This window comes from Chenopodium album, chromosome 5 (assembly GCF_948465745.1).
Source record: "Chenopodium album chromosome 5, dcCheAlbu1.1, whole genome shotgun sequence".
Lineage (NCBI taxonomy): Eukaryota > Viridiplantae > Streptophyta > Magnoliopsida > Caryophyllales > Amaranthaceae > Chenopodium > Chenopodium album.
The window spans coordinates 79,320,475-79,344,453 of NC_137838.1; the positions used below are offsets into that span (position 1 = coordinate 79,320,475).

The window sequence follows — 23,979 nt, forward strand, 5'->3', positions numbered from 1 at the left end:
GCAATTGTGGTTTTTCTTAAAAATATGTATTCAACCAAAATGTTTTAAATCAAACCAAATAAAGGCTTAGGAATGATCATTTTTTCATTGCTTTGAAAATTTATATTTTCTTCGTTGCGAAAAAAGTGCAACATCTTAACTAAAAAATGTAAATTTTTTAAGCATAGTGTTATTTGTAATGAAACAGAAGTAATTTATAAAGAGGCAATACTCTGCCCAGTCTTTCCTTCTAAGGAAGGACAAAGAGTTGTACTTGTGTTTTGGGCCTCAACCAAAGGAGGCCCCCCGAAAATTGCAAGACTCCAAGCTGTTATAGCTGTCTAGTACTCCCTCCGTACCTTTATTACATGCCTATTTCTCATTTTGCACGGGAATTAAGAAAGTTAAAGATTCCTTAAAACTAAAAATTGGGAGTACAAATATGCATGTGGGGTTAGAGAGAGATAGAGAGAAAGAAAAAGGTGGTTGAGAATTAGGAGAGAGAAAGTATTGGGAATTAATGTAAAATATAAAAAAAGAAAAAGAAAAATGATGACAAATCATCAAAACAAGAATAATATTGGCAAAAAGTACAACCTATAAATAGAAGGGTAATGCTATACATAGCCCTTAGGGCTATATATAAGCATTGAATTTACTCTTGGAAAATGTATAAAGTTAGGAATTCATGACAAAAACACGCGCAAATCGGTGTAATTAGTGTGTTTTTGTCATGATTTTCTAAATTTAAACAATTTTCAAGAGTAAATTAAATGCTTATATGTAGCCCTTAGGGCTATGTATAGCATTTTCCTAAATAGAAACAGACATTTAATTTTGATCACCCCAAAAAGGAATACAGGCATGTAATAAAGGGACGGAAGGAGTAAATGTTAAGGTTGTTTTTAGCTGTTGTAAAAAAAAAAAAAAAGAAAAGTCCAGGCTTAATGCGTACAACAGTACAAATATTCAAACTGTAACTTCCATTGCAAAACGGGCATATTTAAAACACAAGTTGATTTGGATTGAATCATTTGGAGTGAAATGCATCCAATTATGCAATATATGATCCAGATACTGAGGAATCAAAATGACAACAGCATCCAACAAATGAAATTGAACTCCATCATCATAAGAATTCACGAATACGCATAGGCCTCTTTACTGCATTTGTAAAGCCCTGCAAAATGGAACATCAAGCATGAAGAAGTATCAGTATAAGGTCGGCTAGTCCTGGCCAGAATATAGCAACATATCAGTAAAGCTAGAAGCATTCCGAGGTATTCTATTGTATAAGTTCAGGATGAGATGGACCACACGACAAAATTAAGGTACTCCACATAGACGGTTGCAAAACCTCCATTACGCAAAGACTTAATGTAGAATCAAACGAGGTTCAGACCATTTACATGAAGACTTATCATAGGATGAAAAATGAAAAGTAATCTAACACTACATATTTCAAATAGCTACAGCGTACCTGTCACTTCATAATTATCACATAGAATCCCAATATTTACATAAGAGACGGCTTACAAGTTACAAGTGCCAATAGTTGTCACTTCAATATTATCACAGAATGCTGATTTGTGTTACGTGACGGCTTACAAGTTACAAGTTACAAATTGTGGATGGACTAGGGTTTGTACTGGAGAATGGGTTTTGTTAGAATGTCTGAATGAGATAATGGGTTTTGTTAAATCTATATGCCCCCCTATGAATGACCCAACACGTTGGGCAGAAATTTCCTGTATTGCATTGGCCTAATTTTCAAGGCGTATATTCTGTTTCTGTTATGGGAGAATTATATAAACTTTGTAGGTTTTGACCTTAGCTTATCGCGTAATCTTTAAATCCTTGAGATCAATAAAACTTCGTCTAGCCCGCTCATGGACATAGTTATTAACACTTACCATAAAATAGTTTCAGTAAATGGCAAGACAAGATGCGAGCCAAAGCGCCGCTGATGAAGAAGCCACAAATGGTCATTATAGAGAAGGCACACTAGATGATATCATTACCAAGTTTATGCCGGTTTGTGCATCCATGTTAAGTTGACTTACACCTCAATTATAGACTTATTGTTGGTAAGAAGGTTCTTTTCTATGAGCATTTGAGAGGGCCAATTGGCCCCCATGTCTCCACCATATTTCTTTCATACGAAGTATTAATTAATACTAATTTTTACTTCATAGTGCAAACTATTTTAATTTTTGCAATCATTATAATTCTAGTGCTACTTGATACAAGATCACCAAAACATCACTATCAAATTCAACATAGACAAATCACTACATACCTCGTTGTACTTGAATAAAAGATGACGCCCATCTCTCTCAGCGTTTGCTAGCCTCTCTTCTAAACTGTCCACGTTGTGGCAATTCTTGTGGCTAATTTTTTTAAACCTGGTACAGTCAGCTTGAGAAATGTCAGAAAGCAACAATGACACATTCTCCCACAGATTGTGTAACACCCAGTAATTTTGTCAATTAATTTTGTATTTAAAATTACAATATATAGTAAAACAGCAGAAGTATAGGGGGTGTTATGCCATACTCAAGAGTATAAGACAAGTACATATCATCCAAATAGAATTTAATCAAATTAAGTTTAAAATCTTAATAGGATACAATGACAAATTATAAAAAATAAAAAAAATAGTTAGATAAATCACAACAATTGACAAAATCCCAAAAATAGTTCCAAGTTCTAACTATAGTGTTATTACCAATTCACCATTGCATCATCATTCATATAAGTCTCATAATTACTTGTGGAAGACATGAAAACAAATTGTGAGCCATATCTCATTGAATGATTATTCTAGCACGTAAAGTATAACTATTTAAAATGGTTTATTTTGAAATAGTTGTCCAAAATGAAAGAAAATATATCACGATCAAAACACCACTACACCTATCAGACCAATTTCTCTTGAGGTCGATCACTATTTGGCATTGGAGAAACACAAGTCACATTTGATGCACCTATGGTTGACTCGACCCTTATACTCAAAATGTGGATAGTGGCAGATAGCATATATTCCTTAATCCAGTTCTTTCAAGTCCACGACTTGAAAAATGTTTGGTCTACATTTAGACTTAAAATTTAAAAAAAAAATAAAAAAATTAAAAATGAATTGTATATGTAAATCATAGCATGCCCCTCAATTTTAACTATGGAAATTTTATATTAGTTGGATATCTTAGAAGAAAAAGTTTAAGAGGATCACTACTTGCTTTTCCATATGGCATCTATGAGATGATGTTTTTTTTTTTTCATTTCCACATTTCTAAGGTAAGAAGAAGCAGTCCTACGGGACCAAAACCTCACACATGCCACATTTGCGGCCAAGGCCTACTAGTAGTCGGTGGGGTAGGGCTAGAAAAGGGAATCTCTACTCCCAAACTGCCTCTAGCGGGGATTGATTCTACAATCTCAAGGTTATAAGATACATCCCTTAACATTAGACTAATTAGAGGGTGTTTGGTGGAAAGCTTATTGGGGCGGTTGATTGACTACCATAATAAGCTAATTGGGAGGGTTTGTGGTAAGCCGATTCAAAGAGTTGATTTTACGGAATAAGCTCATTTTAAGTTTGCTGCTTGGAGGAGCTTTTTCATCAACTTATTCAAGTATTCTAAGGTGAAATGACAATTATACCCTTATTTAATCTAAAACCCTACCACAATAAGATATGTCAGTGTCCTTATTACTCATTTTGCATGCCCAAACAACTATAAAAAATCAGTTACTTACCAAACTGAAACACTTAAACAATTAACTTATACAACATGTTCTTTACACCAAAGTCCAAACACAAACACAGCGTAAGCTTTTTTCTAGCAATTATTTATCTTATTATTAAAATAATGTATAGGCTGTAAGAAAAAAAAAAAAAAAAGAATATATATTTTTTCAAAGGAGGAACATTTTAGAAACTTGGATTAAAATACTAGAGCCCAATCCAATTCATTCGAGTCACACCCATATATATAAGCTAGAGATGGACACGAACAAACTTAACCAAAAAAGACCATAATACTAAAGCCCCTCACTTCACCTCATTTTTGCCTAACTAAAATTATTTTTACTGAATTGAAATAATTTTTAAATTAACTTGAATTTTTTTGCTAAACTTACAATATTTTGATTGAACTAAAATTATTTTTACTGATTTACTGTTATATTTCTTCTTTAAAGTTACTAATTTTTAGTTAACTGGAATTATTTTTATTCAACTAAACTTATTTTTTCTGAAGCTGACAAAATAATTTTGATTCAACTAAACTGACAAAATAATTTTTTGATTCAACTAAACTGACAAAATAATTTTTTAAAGGTGAAGTGAATAGGGCCTAAGATCATAAGAGTGGTCCTTTTTGGTTGCTAAAAACACTGGCAAGTTCAAGCAATACATAATCTTGCTCAAATGCTTAGCTTTAAAGTTGATTGGTTTTGAAGCTGCATAAACAAAAGGAGTATGTCCTTAGTAAATGAAGATAGGATATTATCTTGTATTTACATTTTGTTTCATAGAAAACCACCAAAAATCTCTGCTAGTTCACAGTGCGAAGCAACCCTCGTTTCCTCTCATTAGTCAATTTACATGACATCACTTTGTAATTGAAAAGTGAAGAAAGTAGCATGCTTTACTTGAAGGTAAAAAGTGACCCACAAATTTTTGATAAAAATTAACAAGGTACCATACTACCATAACTAACAAAAATGTATTGTTTCTAGTAAATGATGGACAATGCTAGAAGAGTTCAATAGATGGAGATCTAAAGTCTAGTCCTGATGGCGGAAGAGTTCAAAGAGCACCTTGTCTTATTTACATACTAGGATTTGCAAACTGGAGAAAATTAAGAGAGAGGTTCTGTTTGGGAAATGAGACTGAAAAGAGAGCATGACAAAAAAAGATGTGTAAGGGATTACTTCAAGTAATGAAAACCTAATGAATTTCCTTGTAGAAAGCATAAAAGAATAAGCCTCCAAAACCAAAAAACACAATAAATCCCCAAACACCCACATGGCCACATTCTCAATCAGAGTTTCATCAAAAGAAAAAATCTTTCAGGAGTCCATTATCCGTTATAAAGGAACTCACACACTAGAGCATTAGGTTGAAGAAAGGAAGGTGCTCAAGATGTAGGGGAAAATACAAACGGAAAAACCTTGCTAGTAGAAACCACATGAAAACATTTATCTATAGTAATATATAAAGTGAAAGGGGTTTTTGGGTGATAAATTTTTCTTTCCCAAAATACACCTTTCATCTTTTATTTCCTTATTATAAAAAAAAAAAAAAAAAAAAAAAAAAAAAAAAATTACCTTCATTTTTCTAAAAAATAACTACCATCAATAATAAAAAAAAAAAAAAACTACCATCCTTTAGAAAAAATCTTTTTTTTTTTTAATTTGTTTTTGTTTTTTTTTAGGGAAGTCATATCCTTCTAATGCCTCCATCATTTCACCAATTTTTAAACTCGCTAATATTTTTTTAATTAGAATTTTTTTTTCAAATATTTTTTATTTAGAATATGGTGGATGATATTTCATAAAAAAAGGGCAAATTGAGCAATATAGATTTCTTATAATGCACACAGAATGTGCGTGTGTCTCATAGCTTGTATAAGATAAAGTAAGAGAGAGTTATAAGTTGATTTTTATAAGAAAAAGTTTGTAAAAAGTGTAACCTAAAGTGGGGATTGTGTAAGAAAATCATGCTTAGGTTTTATAAAATTCCCTTTTAAAACATAAAATCTTGATTTACTCCTATTTCAAACATCAATGTCTACAACTCTCTTCGAGAAAGGTATACCACTGATGGTCGCTCTGAATGCTTGTCCAAGGACTGAATCATAATTGGGTGCTTTGCTTTTTTTTTTTTTTTTCCCATCTAATTGTCAAACGATTTAAAAAACCTCAATAAAAACCATTTAAAACTACATCATGGCTCAAGATTATCCAAGGAATATCCTCTTATAATCAAATTTGCACAAGGATGCAAAATGTATAGTCTTACTCTGATGAAATTAGGTGACATTCCAATCATACTGTAGAAGCCAGATCTATAGCAAAGTAAAGGAGGACATTGGCATTCAAAACAAAATTTACGATTTCACAAGATTAAATAAGATCGGATATTACCTGTCAAAGAAGTTAAAGGAACCAAAGGAAGGCTTTTTCACATCTCCAGGGAATTTTAGCTTCTTCACATCAGCTGCACTTCCACCAAAACCCAGGGGTGATGTACTTCTATGAATAATAGGTTTGCAGAAGTCTTTCTGTGACTTATTCATTGTTATCCCTTCATGGCTATAATCACACGGAGCCTCATGCATTTTGGAAGATTTTGGTCTACCATTTTCTCCATCCCTTGCAGCATTGTTATCCAGTTTGGAGCTATCAGTTGAATGCATGGATTTGGCTATGCTTTCTTGGACTATCTTATGTTTTTCAACCTAAATCATATGACTACATGGTAAGATACAGAACATGCCAAGTTATAAGATATCAAGCATACTTGAAGAAGAAACTAGAAAACTGAAAATTAAGATCTTCAAAAATAGATAAAGCATTCAAATGCGTTCTGGCGCATTGATATTTATATTAATGTTTATTAATGTTTTACCATGTTTAAATTTTATTCAAATTTTGGCGCACCTCACCAATATCTCCTCAACTAGACCAAATCACCAAAAAGGCACATGACCAATGTTATGCGTATTTCAAGTCATCTTAAAATGATTTGAAGAATCTATACTAATATATTAAAAGGTGTTCTTAAGAACGTCTATGTGCCACGTAGACCCCTCATTACGCCAGGTCACATATTCAATTTCTCAATACGCCACGTAACCCACTCAATTCTTCAATATGCCACGTCACCCACACAACCAACAATACTCCATGTTGTTTCAACTAAATTAAGGAAAAAAAAAAAATATATATATATATATATATATATATATATATATATATATATATATATATATATAAGAACGAGGAGGTTCAAACACTCAACCTCTTAGAAGAAATATCATTGTTTTACCATCCAGACTAAAAGTCACTTATGCTATAACCTTGCACACAATTAAACTAATACTATACAACAAAAGTATTGAAAATACATGCAAAGTATTAAATGCCTATAAAAAATTAGCAATTAACAATTACAAAAGTAGCAGCCTTATTCACTAGTTACTTTATGATTGCAAGGTGACTAGTATTTAATACAACAATAGAAAGAACTATTTTAGAGCCTTACAAAAGGTTTGAGAAGAGATAATCTCAAACAGTGTTATTATTCTGAACTTTATAACCATGAACTTAACTTAAAAATTACAAAAAAACACCACAACATACCCACTTTATACATCCAACAACACAAAATTTCTCTTTTCTCCCCACAAAAAGGCATACTTTTGTATATAATTTTACAATTTAAAATTGTAACTTTTTAGAAGGGTGACTCATGTTGTAATGTTACTATTAGCTCAAAATAATAAAAAAAAAATTGACACTAAATGCTCATAGGCAGATAAAAGACTTGTTCATAACATACATGAGTAAGCATCCCTATGTTTTATTTTATTTTATTCATTTTTTTTTTTAACGAGAAGCATCCTTATGTTCAGTCATTATTGAACCTAAGAAAAAAAAAGATCTTCAAACAAGCTTCGATTTGCACCAAGAGTCTAAACCATTTACCCCCATGCATGGAGCAATAAACTAATGGTTGATAACTAAATCCAAAAGCAACACAAAATAGTCTAAAAGAAGATTAAGATTTCAAATATAGAGATGATAATTGGGCACTCAACTTTGTATGCACAAAAAACATTCAAACATAGCTATATCATGCCAGCTTACCTCATATGTGAGTAATTGCTTCACAGCTGACGCTAATTCATAATGCCCAGGCTTGTAACCCTGACCAAACAAACTCAAAAATTACAGAAGAGAAGTTAAATAAAAAGATCAGCAATTATCCAAACAACAACTCATACCTTGAAATTCACAAAACCCGATATGGGTGGATCCATAGAAAATGACACGGCATCCAGTAATCCATCATGCACTGATTTATTTGCTGATGAATCTGATTTTGTGTTCTTATATGTTAGAGAATATAACACCATAATGCCAATTAATTGAGCCAGATCAGTTTTCTCTTTATCTGATAGTAACTGCACTGCAACCTGTGAAAAAACAGTATAATCTCATCCATCAGAATTTAACCATTCATCACGATTTCATTAAAATTACAAAATAGCAAGGAAAATATCTGACTTTGACCTGTCACTATTTATAATCATTTATCAAGATTTTACCATCCATCTCATACTTGACTTTGCAAATATAAATATCCAAAACATAACTATAATATAATTTAATCACAAAGATTTGCTAGACTTTTGATATAAATTTGTCCCAGATTAACTCCTGTATTTTTTCACAAATCACAATTAGATATCTTGGCTTTAACAGGGGTAAAGCAGCCAAACCAGACAAAAACTTCTAGCAATAGGTAAGTCTGAAAGAATGATGAGACTCAGGGAAAGAGAAAAAAATGGTTAAGCTTTGCGTGAAACGGGAACAACCAATAGATTATCCAACAATTTTGATGTTGGCAGGGTGTCCCTGTAGCCTGAAGTGGTAGTGCAAGGCATCATGGCAACAACAGCAAAGGGTATCCAAAGCATACATTTGCTTGTTTCTTACTATTGGGTAAAGAGAATTCTATAACTACACACACAAACTACTAAATTTAAGCCATTACATTTACAAGTGTCAAGATCCCTTCTCACCTTTTTCTCAATAAGGACCCTTCTCATTAGATCCTACTCCTATACATCATATATCTACCTATCTTAAGCTTTTATTATTAACTGAGGTTGAGAGTATTTTAAACAGCCAGAACTCAGTACTTTTAAAGCCAATGACTAATTTTTTTAAAAAAATTACAGCAAGGCACAGAGAAACACATACAAACATCATCGATACAATAATGACAGGTTTTACACAATTCATTCATTAAGGTAACGTAGAAAAGAATCAGGTAAGGTAATTACTGGTCTAACATCAGCTGGAGAGAGAATATGCAGTAATGGAGATATAGTATCTTCGACAAAAGAATTCACTGATAGATGCCTTGAAATACATGGTGCAATTTTAGATTGCCAAGATCTTAACCTTTCCAACTTTTCCATCAGCAATGAGCGATACCTGAGAGTTTGCTCCAAGTTATGAACAAAAGGCAATATTTTTCAGTTTTGGGCATTAATATCAGAGGTTTTGCCATGATCGTAGATACCTCTGAAATGATTTAGGCCATTCAATAGAAGGTGTTTCTACACGAGCCAGCAGCTGATGTATTGTGATAGTGAGTGAAGGATAATACACTGCCAAAGAATGAGTTGTAAGGTATGTGAAGTGAATCTTCTCTAATTAAATATACATATATACATAATTGCATCTTACCAGAAAGAGACATATTATGTGAACGGAGAACATATTGATGGAGTAAGTCAGAAACACCAAGAGTATCAAGGCAATGTACCTTCAAAAACCCATGAAATTCAGATGTCAGTACAGGTTTAACTATTGATTCAAGAATATTAATCCTTGTTAAAGTAGGAACTAAAGATTCACAGCATATGCACAAGGTCTACCGTCTTCTGGAGCATCGGGTCGTGATAACGAAGCTGCAAAAAGTTCTCATGAATTCCATCAAAAATTAATTCATTATCACTCCTGCATCATTGTGGCCCAAATTATCATCAAATGCGCTACGTGCGTAGAAAGTATCTTTTAGCCACAAACACACTACATACCGATAAGAAACCAAAGAGTACAAAAATTCATTTGCATCATATGACTTTCTTGAATTGATATTACATTCTCGGCTTTGCTTTGGTTTCCTCTTTTGGAATACCTAGAAAGGTTTGAGTGATCAGACATGAAAATCTTTATACTAGATTTGGCCAATCAAGATCAATAGAATCAGCCACTACTTCACCTCACCTCTTTCCATACATCAAAAATACTTCTTGTCATGTCCTTTCGACCAATCACTTGGGAGCTTAATGCCACCTAGATAGATTCAAATACAGGTCAAAGGCATACAATATCATCCTACCCTCCCTGTAAATAACTTATAAATTTCAAAGGCATACAATGTATAAATTTCTCTTCTTTAACTTCACCCACTTATTACAAAGAAACAAACAAATGAAAAATAAACTAAAAAAAAAATTGAATTAATATTCCCCGACAATACAGTTGAAATGGATAGGTACAAGTTCAAAAGAAAAGATGGTACTTATTGAATTTTCCCTTGGACTAATAGTTTACTCCTACTACATTGTGTATATATACGATGGTGTGTAAATTTTCCCAGACAATGTGCACAAATAAGCTCGAAAACATGAGGAGGGCCATGTTTAATATTTTCTTCGTAGACAGAAGATTAAACTGTAGAATACATTCCCTTGTTAACTAATTTGATGATTCTATTTTGAGCCACGAACTAAAATGTGCGAATTGGTTAGTGGTACATAATACAGCAGTATAATTTTAGGCCAATTTAACAAAACTAGGTAACATATTGCATTCCCATACCCATTATGTATATCAAAGCATATCTTTACTTGGGTAAAATTGTTTGAAATCAACAATTAGCAGTATGGTCATCCAAAGCAATTTCCAAACCTAATTTCTAGACCACATACTCCCTCCATTTGATTTTGATATACCCATTTACTATTGACTCTTGTTTCTAGGAGAGTTGAGTGGGTGTAAAAACAATGGACATAAAGAGGTAAGACAGTATAGTTAGCTAACCCAAAACAAAATAAATGCAACGGACTAGCGTGACTCAACACCAATTTAGGCCGAAGGTTGTATGTTTGATTGAATAAGCTCAAAGCTTGCGAATGATAAATATGGCTTTAGGCCATAACTCTCCAAGTGTTTGCTTACAAATTTCTGAATGCCTAATGCCTTAGGGACAACTACTATTTATACGACCACTACATTACAAGAGTTGGCAACAAGCCTTAATTACTAACTTTACTATTACTTGTCTTCTACTGAGTTACCATGGTAAACTAGCTAATACTCCAAAGCTGTCCTGCTGCACCTCTGTAATAGACCGTTGCTGCCTGTTCATGTAGTGGGGGGAGGGCTCTTGTTATGGTTCTGCTCCTGCTGTCCTTGCTGTCTAGCCCTTCTCTTGTATGTTATGGTTCTGCTCCTGCTGTCCTTGCTGTCTAGACCTCGTTCATAGTGCCCTTCATGGGTTCGAAAGGCGGTTTTATGAGTGTCTTCCGGCCGAACCAAAATTTAGTGATAGCCGGCTTTGAGGTCCAATTTGGAGAACACTTGTGCTCCGCTCAACTCATCAAGTAGCTCGTCAATTACCAGTATCGGGTATTTTTCGGGTACAGTTTCCTTATTCAAGGCCCGATAATCGGAACACAAAACCGCCACGATCCGTCCTTTTTGACCAAAAGACTGGGGCTTGAGAAGAGACTAGTGGACGGTTTAATCCTCCCGGCCTCAAGCATTTCGCGAATGAGCTTCTCGATTTCATCCTTTTGAAATCGCGGTTACCGATAGGGCCTAACACTAACAGGGTTACTCCCTTCCTTAAGGATGATTGAGGTCTTCGGTGGCAATCCTTTTGGGCCGGCGAAGACCTCTTGATAATCACCTATCACTTCCGTCAAGAAGGCAGGAACCTCAACGACTTCCTGTTCTTTCTTCTCCCCTTCCAAACTACTCAATTCCACCAACAAGCCCCTATTCTCCTTCCTCAATTGATCATGGTGATTCCTTTTCGCGCCAAACTCAGATCCGCATGGAGGACCACCTCATCATTTCCCACCATAAAACTCATCCTTTGCAACTTCCAATTAGTCAGAATTTCCCCCAATTTTTCGAGCCATTGGACTCCCAACATCAAATCCGAATTTCCTAGTTGCAATGGCAGAAATTCCTCCTGACTTCAACTTCACTTGGACTCCACAGCAAGTGCCACGCCCTTTTACGGTTTCACCATTGCCTAACGAGACCCCAAAGGAGTTAGTTCCGGTGATCAGAATTCCAAGCTTTTCCACGGTCTCCGTGGATATAAAATTGTGGGTGGCGCCGGGGTCGATCATCACCACCACTGGCGTCCGTCGTATGGATCCTTTCAGCTTCATTGTCTTCGGGATAGTCAACCCAACTAGAGAATTCATTGAACAAGCCGTCGGTTTTACCACCTCCTCCTCTTCCACCTCGTTCTCAATGATTTGCAACTCCCCTTGTTCCTCCGTCTCTTCTTCTTCAACGAGTAACACACTCAAGCCCTTGGTCGTGCAGACGTGGGTGGGTCCCGTCCACCGCCCGTCACATCGGAAGCACAAACCTTTGGCTTTCTTATCAGCGATTTCCCTCTCTGTCAACCGCCGTACATCGCCGCTAAATCGGGTGGTGGTTGTAGTGTTTCGGGTAGGGCTAGTGGCTTGGCTGAAGCCACTGAAGATTAGGGTGTTTGGTTGGATGGGGTAAGGTTGTTTTGGCTGAGGGTGCGATTAAGGTTGTAAGGAAAATGGGTTGGGCTTTGTGTTTGTGGGTTGGGCTGGCTCCAAACCAAGTGGTTGCAGGGCTCCGATTAAAACACGAATAGGGTCCGGGTTTGGTGAAAGCCCCACCAGACTTCCTGGAGTTGTTGACCCGATTTCTTTCTTCAACTCGAATCGCCAGATCTATAGCGTCTTCTAGGGTCAATGGGTTAAGTAGTCGAATCTCTACCCTTATCTCCTCCTTAAGTCCAGTTATGAATTGCCCTTTCATCATGCTTTCGGGAACGTCCATCAATGGCGAAGCTTTCTCTATGGACACTCGTTTGTGCTCCACGACGGTGGTGGTTTGCTCCACTGCCAACCACCGCTCGTGCAGCGTCCCGGCGTTCACCGGCCGGAATTGAGTGAGCACGCGCCCTTTCAGATCGTCCCCACCGAGAGGTCGGCGTCGGCTTTCCCACTGGTACCACCTCAAGGCGTCTCCGTCCATTGCCACCACTGCGGCCTGCAACTTCTCCACCTCCGCGAGATGGTAGAACTGAAAGTATTGCTCGCTGCGAATTGTCGTTCCCATCAGAGATTGGCATATCAAGCTTTCGAAATTTCCAATTACCTCGGTTGTCGTTGCCCTCACCTTGGTGTCGGTACCGACCCCCGAATCCAGTCGCCAAATTCCCGAATTGAATGCCATTAAGGCCCCCTGCTCCGATGGGCGGCTCATTAAAGTTTCCGTTCAGCTTGGGTGAGTCGTGGAAGCCACCAAGGCCCAGTGACTGCTCCACCTCTTCGTTCACCGTGTTAGGCTGTTTCCAGGCCTTCAGGGCACTGCGAATCTCATCCATGGCTTTCTCGTGTCGGCTTGCCGTAACGGTCCATTTATCCCTCCATCGATTGCCTCACCTCATCAACGTTCTCATCCTGTTTCTTTAACAGCGCGTGTTGAAGTGAGTTTTCCCCTTCACCGAGTTTTTCGCATATTTTTTTCACTCTTTCTTCGAGTGCCGCCACTCGCTCCGGCGTCACGGTCAGCGGCGTCGGAGGCATGTCCGCTCAACGACTAGCGTGACTCAACAACAATTTAGGACGAAAGGTTGTATGTTTGATTGAATAAGCTCAAAGCTTGCGAATGATAAATATGGCTTTAGGCCATAACTCTCCAAGTGTTTGCTTACAAATTTCTGAATGCCTAATGCCTTAGGGACAACTACTATTTATACTACCACTACATTACAAGGGTTGGCAACAAGCCTTAATTACTAACTTTACTATTACTTGTCTTCTACTGAGTTACCATGGTAAACTAGCTAATACTCCAAAGCTGTCCTGCTGCACCTCTGTAATAGACCGTTGCTGCCTGTTCATGTAGTGGGGGGAGGGCTCTTGTTACGGTTCTGCTCCTGCTGTCCTTGCTGTCTAGCCCTTCTCTTGTATGTGATGGTGATAGGTGGTGGTGGGTGCATTGCAATAAATCATATAAAATAAAAACCACCTCAAAATGGAATTTGGAAAATGGGTACATCTTTCGGAAACAAAGGGAGCAGTATATTGAAGCAAGCAGATTTCAGTGCCCATAAAGTACAATACAAGTTTGAACCCAAATTGAGACACAGTTACAAAACCATTCTCAAATCACCACTAGAATCCGTATGAGCGGTACAATCAACCAGCAGCTAAACTTTAAATTATTGAGCACCACCTCTGTTACTAAAATATACTTCGTATTTCAATACTGAATGTAAATAATTTTAATCCAAATGATATCTAATACTCCCCCTAAAATCTATAAGAATCCGAACCACTAAAACGCATTGACAACTGTGCAACAAAGCAGCTAAAACTTTAAATTATTTAATTTATGCTAGTACTTTTTATAGCACATATTTAAAGACATTGATACTACAAAAACGCATTGACAACTGTGCAATAAAGCAAATGGAAACATCTTTTAGGAACAGAAGTAGCATTTATTTGCAGAAGTCAAAGAATTAGCACTGATATATCTTTGCCTGAAGGAAGAGTTTAGCAAACAAAGCCAGCTGCATTTGAGTTCCCCACGGATAATATGGTAGATAACTAAAATTGGTCAATCAAAGTGAGTTTTTCCAAAAAAAATAAAAAAAATAAAAAAGGGATTTACCAGATTCAGAGATTCCTTTTTCTTGTGAAGAAACTGGATTGTGTTCAAGCACGAGCGTATATCACATTCTGATTTAAAAAAAAAAAATCCAGCAGGCAGAGGAACAACAAAAAATGTATGAATCAATCAATTAAAGAAAAAAAATACATTCATCAGTCGTTTGAAACCTACAAAAACTCAAAATACAGAATAAACCTCAGAGATCCTAGATTGAGCAAATTAAGTTACAAAGTGTCGCACGTTTACTCACAACTTCTAAGGCCTTTAAAAGACAAATGCATCATATGTCAATCCAGAGCTTCCTCTTTTAAGATTCAAAAATTTCAAGATCCTTTGCCTCATTTCCAAGGCTCCAAAAGACCAAGACCTGCCTGACTCCACCTCCGCTTCCCCTCCTCTCCGCCCCAACATCCCAAAGAAAAGGATAACAGAAAAAGCGAGAAAAGATTGCTCTCCATAACTATGTTTCCTATTTTGAGAAGCGCTAATCACACTTTAGCAAGATAAAACAATGAGAACACCGAGTACAATGTTCTTCCATCAATTTTTACATGATATCAGGCAATGAGGTAAGAATAAAAATTGCATCAAACATGGACATCAAAGGTCAAGCTGCAGAAATATCAAATTTCATTAGTTAAGTACAAACACACAGCAAAGTGCTAACATAGACAGCCATTCACCTGTGCATTCAGCAAGTGCAGTCAATGCAATGGAACTTGTCTTCATTCCCTCCCTGCTACAAATGTACTTCAGCCTATAGAGATCATATTATAATATCTGTCACTTTACAAACACTGAAATGAAAATGAGCGAACCCAGCGAGAAAGAATGCACCAAAACAAAAATATAAGCGTGATGGAAACTGTTGACTGGACTGTAGTAATACTGTCAAGAATTTAATAGCAGGCTCATTTTTATAAGTGAATTCTTGCTCCCTCTAATACTAGATTTACTTTCCCGTTACTTAAGTTTAGTGTTTAGAGAAATGGAAACAGAAAAGGCGGTAATTGAAAAAAACTATAAGACCCTTTGTTTACACAAATTTCGAGTCTAAATAAATAAAGACGAGAAATAAAGTAATATACGAATTTTCAGTTACAATGTAATAGGTACAGTCTTTGTATTGTTGTTTATAAGAAAATAAACTAAGTCCTCTTATTCTATTTGAGTGTAGGGTGACTTTAGATGATGTAAACCTGAATTTTTTAAGTTTTGTTTGAATTGACCGAAGGAGGCTTATGAAGCTTTAATCCATTTTGAATGTATTTGAACATTCAACACAAATTTAGTGTACTTTTTAACTACTTTTCAGGGAGAATTTCAAGAGGACTTTGTGAGTTCAAATGTCTCCATTGGGAGAGAAAAAGGGTATTTATAGGATATTGAAATCCTTAATGGACTTAGTAGGTTTGGGCTCAGCACATTTTAAAGCTTGAAAGTATTTAACGTGATCAATTTAATTTATGCTAGTATGTTTCCAAAATAGGAGTATGCTTCCAAAAAAGGTGTTTTCAGCTTGATTGCTAGACATAAAGATTTCCAATAACTGTTAACTTATACATTCCTCCAATATCTACAGCATATTCTTGTTATGATTTTCCTTTTTCTAACAACAATATATTTTGGGTGCACTTGGTTCTACAGACCCAAAGAAAATCATTATCTGAATGATTCAGGGCTGCAAGCTCATTTTTGCAGTGAAAGCTTAGCATATCATCTTTGAATTTAGAAGATGAGATTGGTTGTGAGGAGGCAATACGACTCCTAAGTTATTTGATCATGCCTCCTGGGGGCAACCCATATTGAGTATTATATGGGAGACACTCTTTACGAATTTACAGTGATATCAGAGAGGTTAAACCGGTGAGAAAAAATGATTTCTCACTAGGAAACGGATTTCCCTCATCCAATCTTTTCATCATGTATAACTCTGTTATCTTTCTTTGCTCAAAGCCCATTCTTGTGGCCTGGAGTTCAAGTGTCAAAATTTAGAAGGACGATTTTATAAAATTGGATTTGGTGTATCATCCAAAGCCACAGGGTAGTTAGTGTTTCTAACATTGACCTCAAAAAATAATGCTTTGGTACAAAAGGGATGGTGGAGGTTTCCTCTGAAGCATCAGTCTTTGTGATATGATGTCATCATAGCAAGAATGGCTTGTTTCAATATGGTTGGGATGATCAAGGACACTTGAAAATTTTTCTCACGGGTTAGGGTATGGGAAAAGATCACGTTTCTGGGAAGATGCATAAAATGGAGAGCAACCTCTTTCTGTCTGATACCTAAATCTGTACTTATATACCCCCCCCCCCCCCCAACAAAAAAATGATTGAGAGGTATAAAGTGGTGCTGATTTAATTTTGGAAGTATCATACAATTAAAGAATATGGAGAATTTAAGGTTATGGATGGGAGATTCACCTAGTGTATTTCGTGCAAAAAATTCTGGAAGGGAAGCAAAAAAGACATACATGGTGTAAGAGCAAAAGGTTAATCGGGACCTTTGGTGTGTTTATATTCTCTGTCCCCTATAAACTCCCCCCCCCCCCCCCTTTTAATTTTTTTTTTTTATTTAAGTGCTACACTTTAACCAACTAGTTTTAAGTAAATTAATTGACTTTCAAATAAAAAGATGTAAGTGGTGTGGTATAGTTAGAGCATTAAAAAATCAAAGAAAAGATAGTGGGGTTAATATTTTTTTGAAAAGTAAGGTATATGAAAGGAAAAGAAATCAATCAATCAATCAAACAAAGCCTTAATCCCATAAGTAAGGTAGGATGGGAAAGAAATAATAAAAAAATAAAATATAAATAGTAGTGGGTTTGAGTAAGGACCATGAGAGGAGAGATATATACTATTAAAATGGAGTATTTTTCCAGAAATGAAAGTGTTACACTTATAAAGGGAGGTAGTGGATTTAAGCTGTTTTCTACTAACAATTCCTCCTTTTAGTGTTATTTGTATTTTGGAATGAATCTTGTAGGAATCGTAGATTTGTAAATAGCTTTTCACTCCCTCTATTTTTTCAATTTTTTATTTTTTTTTATTTTTTAATTTTTTTTTTTAAACTTTGTACACTTCTATATATGGTAACTTTATACCATATTTTATTAGTTTTCTCTCTAACCTAAAACCTCAGTCAAAGTATTTTATCATTTCTCTTTATTATTATATATGTTTTAAAATTATCTTAGTATAGTGTTTTCTCAAACCTTAATTTTATTACTCTAGATGTTTTAACCACCTCTTTAACACTTTCTTGAATTAAATTTTTTGTAATCTTTTAAAACACCCTTCATTTTTCCTGGATGTTCTTTCTTTTATCACTTTACACACCTTTTTTCAAACTCATATAACTGATAATCTTGTTATGTCCCTTTTTATATCGTACAATTTCTTATCACGATTCATATTAGCCGACCTTGACACTGTTAGACTTGCTCGTATAAGAGATAAGAGGAGGCAAAGAGTTTTAGTATAAGATAAAAGATCAAGCTAATGGACAGGGAAAATGAAGGAGTTTTATATATAAAGCATAAGGCTTCATTATGTTATAATCACATAATTAATTGTCTAAATGCTATTAATATTACCTATTTACCACACGGTTTAAAGTTGGCTTAGAAAATACATGAACCCTGCAAGGCACAAAAAGAGCCAATTCAACAATTAGGAAAATTAAAAAACAACATAATATACAATGATGTTTAAACAATTTACATAAGCGATACATAACACAACCAAACATCCAAAATGAATAGTCCACTATTGATGAATGAAATATTTTTAGGATTCAAAATTCGTAGTTTTATCGAAAATAGTTTTAAGGTTCTAACAACCTTCGATTAAAGTGTAGACTTTTTTCAATTAAAAGGGTTTGAATTAAGGTAAGCATAGTGCTTAGCGTCTAGAAGAGCTCTTAAAAAAGAAATCATACAGAGTAACCTTACCATGTAAGAGAAAACTTCACCACACTACATGCATGAGTAATTAGAATTATGGAACACGTGCTTAAGAGCTAAACTAGAAACCAATATTTTTTACTAAATCAAATAATATAACATATCTACCTTATGTTTTAGTGCAGTTTCTCTAATGCAATTTCCGACATTGAGTCCATAAAATCTCATACTTAGCTCCATTTCATCTTGCTACAAAGCTATATATTTCTCTCATAACTTAAAAACTCAAACCACCTCTTCGCAATAATAACAAAAAATTTATACTAATCAACCAAAAAGCAAATAATAAAATAAATATAAAAAGAATACATCAAAAGTCAAAACTTCTATATAGCTACACAATCAAAAGTCAAAAACTATGTACTCCCTCTATTCCCGAAAGTTTGACTCACTTACTGTAGAAAGGCAAATTTACAAAGGTGGGTGGGTGTAAGATGAAGGTGGATAGAGTAAAAAGGCAGGGTGTGTTTGGAAAAAAGGTGAATAAGGTAAAAGAGAGAGTGGAAAGGTGTAAATAGTGTGGGGTAAAAACTAAAAAGGGTAAGGACATAAGGTAGTAAAAGAAGTTGCCAAAAATGGAATACTGTAAAAGTGAGTCAAACATTCGTGAACACACCAAAACGGAAAAAGAATCACTTTCAAAAATGGACTTAAGAAGGGTTATTTTTATGAAAAAAGCAAATTGTTGAACTCTGATGGTGTGTAGGTGTCATCCAACTTCAAATGGAGTGATGGAATGGAAGAACTAAAGTGGCACTTCACCCCATTTCTACATACATTATGTCCTTGAATTAATAATGGATACACAAAGTTTTATGAAACCAATTTCTTGGCTCGTACCATGATTAAAATATCCTTACAAAAGCTCAAAACATAAGATGTAGACTGATGATAGAATATTTAATTAAGGTATTAAAAAATAAAGGACATCTTGAAATGTAAACATGTTACACCTAATGAGAAGAGGGAGGAACTCACTTTGCTACATGTCGCAAAGACCTTAATGAAGGAGCATAGAGATCATTGCATATGCAAATTATCTGCAAATTGTATTCAATTAATTTGACAAACTAAAAACATATTATTAAGTGTCCAAAATTAAATCTAATCTTACCGGTCGTGACAGAGACACGACTTTGCGCCCCCTATTCAACGATTTCGTTTCATATCGTCCCTCTTTGATAGAGGCTTCATTTCCATCATAAGACTTCTTTTCTGCCGCAACCTGGACAAGGCAGTTGTTAATGTGCTTTCTAGGAAAATCAAAACATATACACTTCAAACATGGTTTTTAACAGCAGCCATAAACAATGAATAGCAGATATGCATTGAAAATTTAACTTGTTATGCCAATGATTCCCAAGCCATAAAGCACCATTACATATCGATTGATACAAAGCAAGTACTCAGCTAAAACAGACTGTTAAAATCCGACACAAAGAAGAATTTTGATATGATTAAATATGGCATTATTTTAACAAATACACTATTAAATAAATAGTTGGATTAATTTCTTATTCCCCATCCCTTAAGTGGTAGATGTAGAAAAATAATCATCAACTATTACTCCGTACTATTTTACAAAAGGTGACAACATTTCCAGCCCAAAATAGTATGTGATTATTTGAGGGTATAATAAGAGTAACTGAGTAAATTTATCCCTCCTTATATACAGCATTGAGTCATTGACACCCTCTTCGAATTCATTTCACGAATTTCTATATAACTTATCGAAAGAAACAAGGAACCTAGAAAAAAGGTATTTGAGCAAACATAAAAGAGGCCTCCACAGCATAAATTCCCCATTTTGAATTTACATCTCTCTAAGCAATTCCACTTCTTTGAGGAGGATATTAGTTGTTTAACTAAAAATCCAAAGTGGTATCAACTATCAAGCCTCTTTATAATCAAAGATAAAATGATAATGAATACTAAAATGAACGGATAAGAGGTAAAAAGTTCATACCATTTTTAAAATGACCTCCACTGCACCCTTTCCATCCCCTAGTGCTCCATCAATTTCATCAATTACCTGTTGAGATTAGTTGTATATTTTTTTAACCGGATAATATTTTATTAAACTAAAAAACCAGGGTATTGGAGCTCTCAGCTCTTTAAACTTGTAGAATACATTGAAAAAAATAACGGATTACATCACCTACCAAACACTTGGGTTTAGAATGAGCCATGACTGAGTTCATTTGCACTGCATCTAAGATCTTCGCCTCAATAGTAGCCGATGACCGGTCATCACTAGCATTTATCTACATACATCAGCCTCCAAATGAACATAGAAAACAAGAACAATGACGCATAAATAGGTGGTATTTAATGCGTCAAAAACTGTTGGACTTTTTAATAAAAGAAATTTATAAGAAAAGTCCAGTCCATTTATATATTGAATTAATTTGTAATTTTTATAAATTTCTCCATTTTTATAGTATAGTGATTTCTATATAGAAAAATATAAATAAAATTTTTTGTAAATGAGTTAATGTATATTCAATTAAGATTATATTCTTAAAAATATTCCATCAGAATTATATTGTTTTACGAATGATTATTTATTTCATTATTACTCTGTAGTTATTAATTGCATATCAACATAAGAAAGGTAAATATTTTTGCTCATATATATTGTTGACAAATACAAACTTTTTCAAAATAACTTCCTTAAAAAAAATTATTTTAAATCTTTAAAAAAACTATAGACACACCAGAAATAGACACGTGTCATTGCTAGTGTGTCTTTAAGTATATACTTATTGATAACTTTCTTACAAAAAATTATTTTAAAATTTTTAAAAAAAAACTAAAGACACACCAGAATTTGACACGTGTCATTGCTGGTGTGTCTTTTAATATATAGTTATTGATTATAAAAAATGCAAAAATAATATTACATCTTTTTCTCTTTCTTCTTTTGGAGTTAATAGCCACTCTACGATATAAATTGTATAACCTCCATCGATGACAACAACTACTCTACATTTTATTTTTATTAGAAAATGCTATTAGATTAATTTCCACCTTAATTTGAAAACAGTAATGTTGGTCTTGTTCAGCCAGAAAGGAGGGACACTATTTATCCAACGGCTGACTAAAAAGATCTTCGCAGCCATAGTGAATTTTAGCAAAGGATAAAAGAAAAGAAAAAGACAAAAAAATTACTTGTATTTTGATTTTAAAAAAATGAAAATTAAAAAGGAAATTTTGTAGGAAAAACCTTTTAAAATAACTTTTTTGTCAGGAAAAACCTTACAATACTTTTTGACAACTAAAAACCTGATTCTAATTTTTATTTTTTTATTTTTTATGTTAAAGACAATCTAGGCTCACATTCCAACATTGACCCCCGTGTGTAGATCACGTGACCCATATACCAATCCCACCCCCTTTCTCCTAATTCCCCCCTAATTTCCCTCTTTCACTCTCTCATTTCAAATCCTTTCCTCTCTTATTATGTTGTTCTCTCAATCAAGCAAGGTAGTTTGGATTAATTTCAGTTACTGTGTTTGGCAATTAATTTTGACCAAGGATACTTTTAGAATGTTTTGTAATTCTTGGACATTTCATCAAATTTGCAGGTAATTTTAAAAATCCTTTTTGAATTTGCGCTAACAACAATAGTTTCTAATCTTTAGGGTTCAGGGTTAGGGTTAGGGTTCGGGTTCGGGTTCGGGGTTTGGGGTTCGGGGTTCGGGGTTCGGGGTTCTAATAAAGGATATCATATGTGAGTAATGTGACTTTGTAATTGGTCCCCTTAACTTCTTATAACATGACACAACTACCTTCCTTGCTTTGTTCTTAACCATGGCACAACAATTTCAGCAAAAAATACCCAAAAAGGAAAGAAATAACATTTTAATACAATGCATTAAGTAACTTACTGTTTAGGGCGAGCGTAAATTTACTTCACTTCACATCTTCATTGATTAATTTGGAGGTTAAGGGTGACGCCATGGTGGAAAATAGGTTGAAGATGATTTATTACCTCATTTTTTGAAAAGAGGAGAGAGAAGAAGGGTTTAATTGAAGAGGATTTGAAACGAGAGAGTGAAAAAGGGAAATTAGGGGGGAATTAGAAGAAAGGGAGTGGGATTAGTAAAATAAGGGGCATGTGACCTGCACATGGGGGGTCAACGCCGTAAAAGACCAAGTCAATGCTGGAGAGTAGCTTTTTGGTTGTCTTTAACAAAAAATAAATAAAATCAGGTCTTTAGTTGCCACTTTAAAAGGTTTTTCCTAGTGAAATTTCCAATTAAAAATTAAAATTTTTCAATAATAAAAAAAAGTTACAAGGAAATACTATGTTACATGGACTCAGAGGATTCCAGTAATTTTAGGACACGAGGACTCTGTCCGAGTTTTGGACACTGGTATGGGGACACGGCAAAAATCTTATTTCCAGTAATAGTTTTAAATAGACGTTTTAAATTTAAAAGTCCAACACATACAAATCAAATGTAATTTCTAGTCAAAAGGTAAGTAAAAAAAGGAGTGGTATCTTTTAAATAAAAATTCTACTTTAAAACATATGCCTTTTTTATTATAAAAAAAAATAAAAGAAAGACAGTTGTGGCCACATTCCCCATAATTTGTACTCCTTTAACTTTTACCAACCTCATACTCTCTCCTCTACCTCTTTTCTTTTCTCTCAATTTTTCCAATGCAGAATATTCAAGTTTTGAAACCATGGCTACCCCCTTGTTCTCTCTCCTCTCTCCTCTCCCTCTTTTCTTCACTGTCGTTGCCATGTCCAAGTGCACAACCAGACTGTGTGTACCCAGTCCGGGTCGTGTCGTGTCGATATGGGTAAGAAGGGGTAAAGTGCCGATACCTTGTAACATAGAGGAAATATAATAATAGTAATAAAGTATTGGAGAAGCTAACGTGCCAAAAACAAAAGGTATAGAGAAGCTGCCAAGAAAACAAAATCACATGAACGACTAATAAACTTACCTTTTTTATCCTGCCACCATTCTCACCTTTACAGCAGTAACCTTAATAATACCACATGCCTATCTTCACCCACCCATTCCCACTAGGCCAGTCAAATTTCGACCTAACCCACAAACCTAACCCGATTTTGTGGGTCTTGAACAAATATTTTGACCCGAAACCCGATTTAACCCGAACCCATTTAACCCGTAAATTTGCAGGTCAAACCCGAACCCAACCTGCTAACCTGTTTTTATGGGTTTTTCTAAAAAATTTCATTAATTAGAAAATAAAAATCTAGTTTATTGATTGAGTTTGATCATTTGTCTATCACAAGACATTCATTTCTCTATCTCATATAACTCATGCTCGAATCCAC

At 34.8% G+C, this 23,979-nt stretch overlaps 1 protein-coding gene across 2 annotated transcripts in view; it reads right to left on the minus strand.

The window, feature by feature from the left end:
- Positions 1-945: 945 nt before the first annotated feature.
- LOC145632467 (uncharacterized) overlaps positions 946-23,979 on the minus strand; it is a 31,259-nt gene continuing 8,225 nt past the window's right edge. For both annotated transcript variants that reach the window (XM_081684850.1, XM_081684849.1), the window contains exons 6-23: positions 20,822-20,923; positions 20,626-20,691; positions 19,774-19,884; positions 19,638-19,699; positions 18,291-18,335; positions 15,378-15,451; positions 14,695-14,762; positions 10,012-10,080; positions 9,822-9,922; positions 9,660-9,741; positions 9,469-9,547; positions 9,302-9,389; positions 9,060-9,213; positions 7,995-8,186; positions 7,858-7,917; positions 6,133-6,446; positions 2,279-2,384; positions 946-1,159 (exon numbers count right to left, since the gene is read on the minus strand). In XM_081684850.1, coding sequence (XP_081540976.1) covers positions 1,109-1,159; positions 2,279-2,384; positions 6,133-6,446; positions 7,858-7,917; positions 7,995-8,186; positions 9,060-9,213; positions 9,302-9,389; positions 9,469-9,547; positions 9,660-9,741; positions 9,822-9,922; positions 10,012-10,080; positions 14,695-14,762; positions 15,378-15,451; positions 18,291-18,335; positions 19,638-19,699; positions 19,774-19,884; positions 20,626-20,691; positions 20,822-20,923 — 1,824 coding nt within the window. In that variant the 3' untranslated portion in view covers positions 946-1,108. The remainder of the gene's footprint in view (positions 1,160-2,278; positions 2,385-6,132; positions 6,447-7,857; positions 7,918-7,994; positions 8,187-9,059; positions 9,214-9,301; positions 9,390-9,468; positions 9,548-9,659; positions 9,742-9,821; positions 9,923-10,011; positions 10,081-14,694; positions 14,763-15,377; positions 15,452-18,290; positions 18,336-19,637; positions 19,700-19,773; positions 19,885-20,625; positions 20,692-20,821; positions 20,924-23,979) is intronic.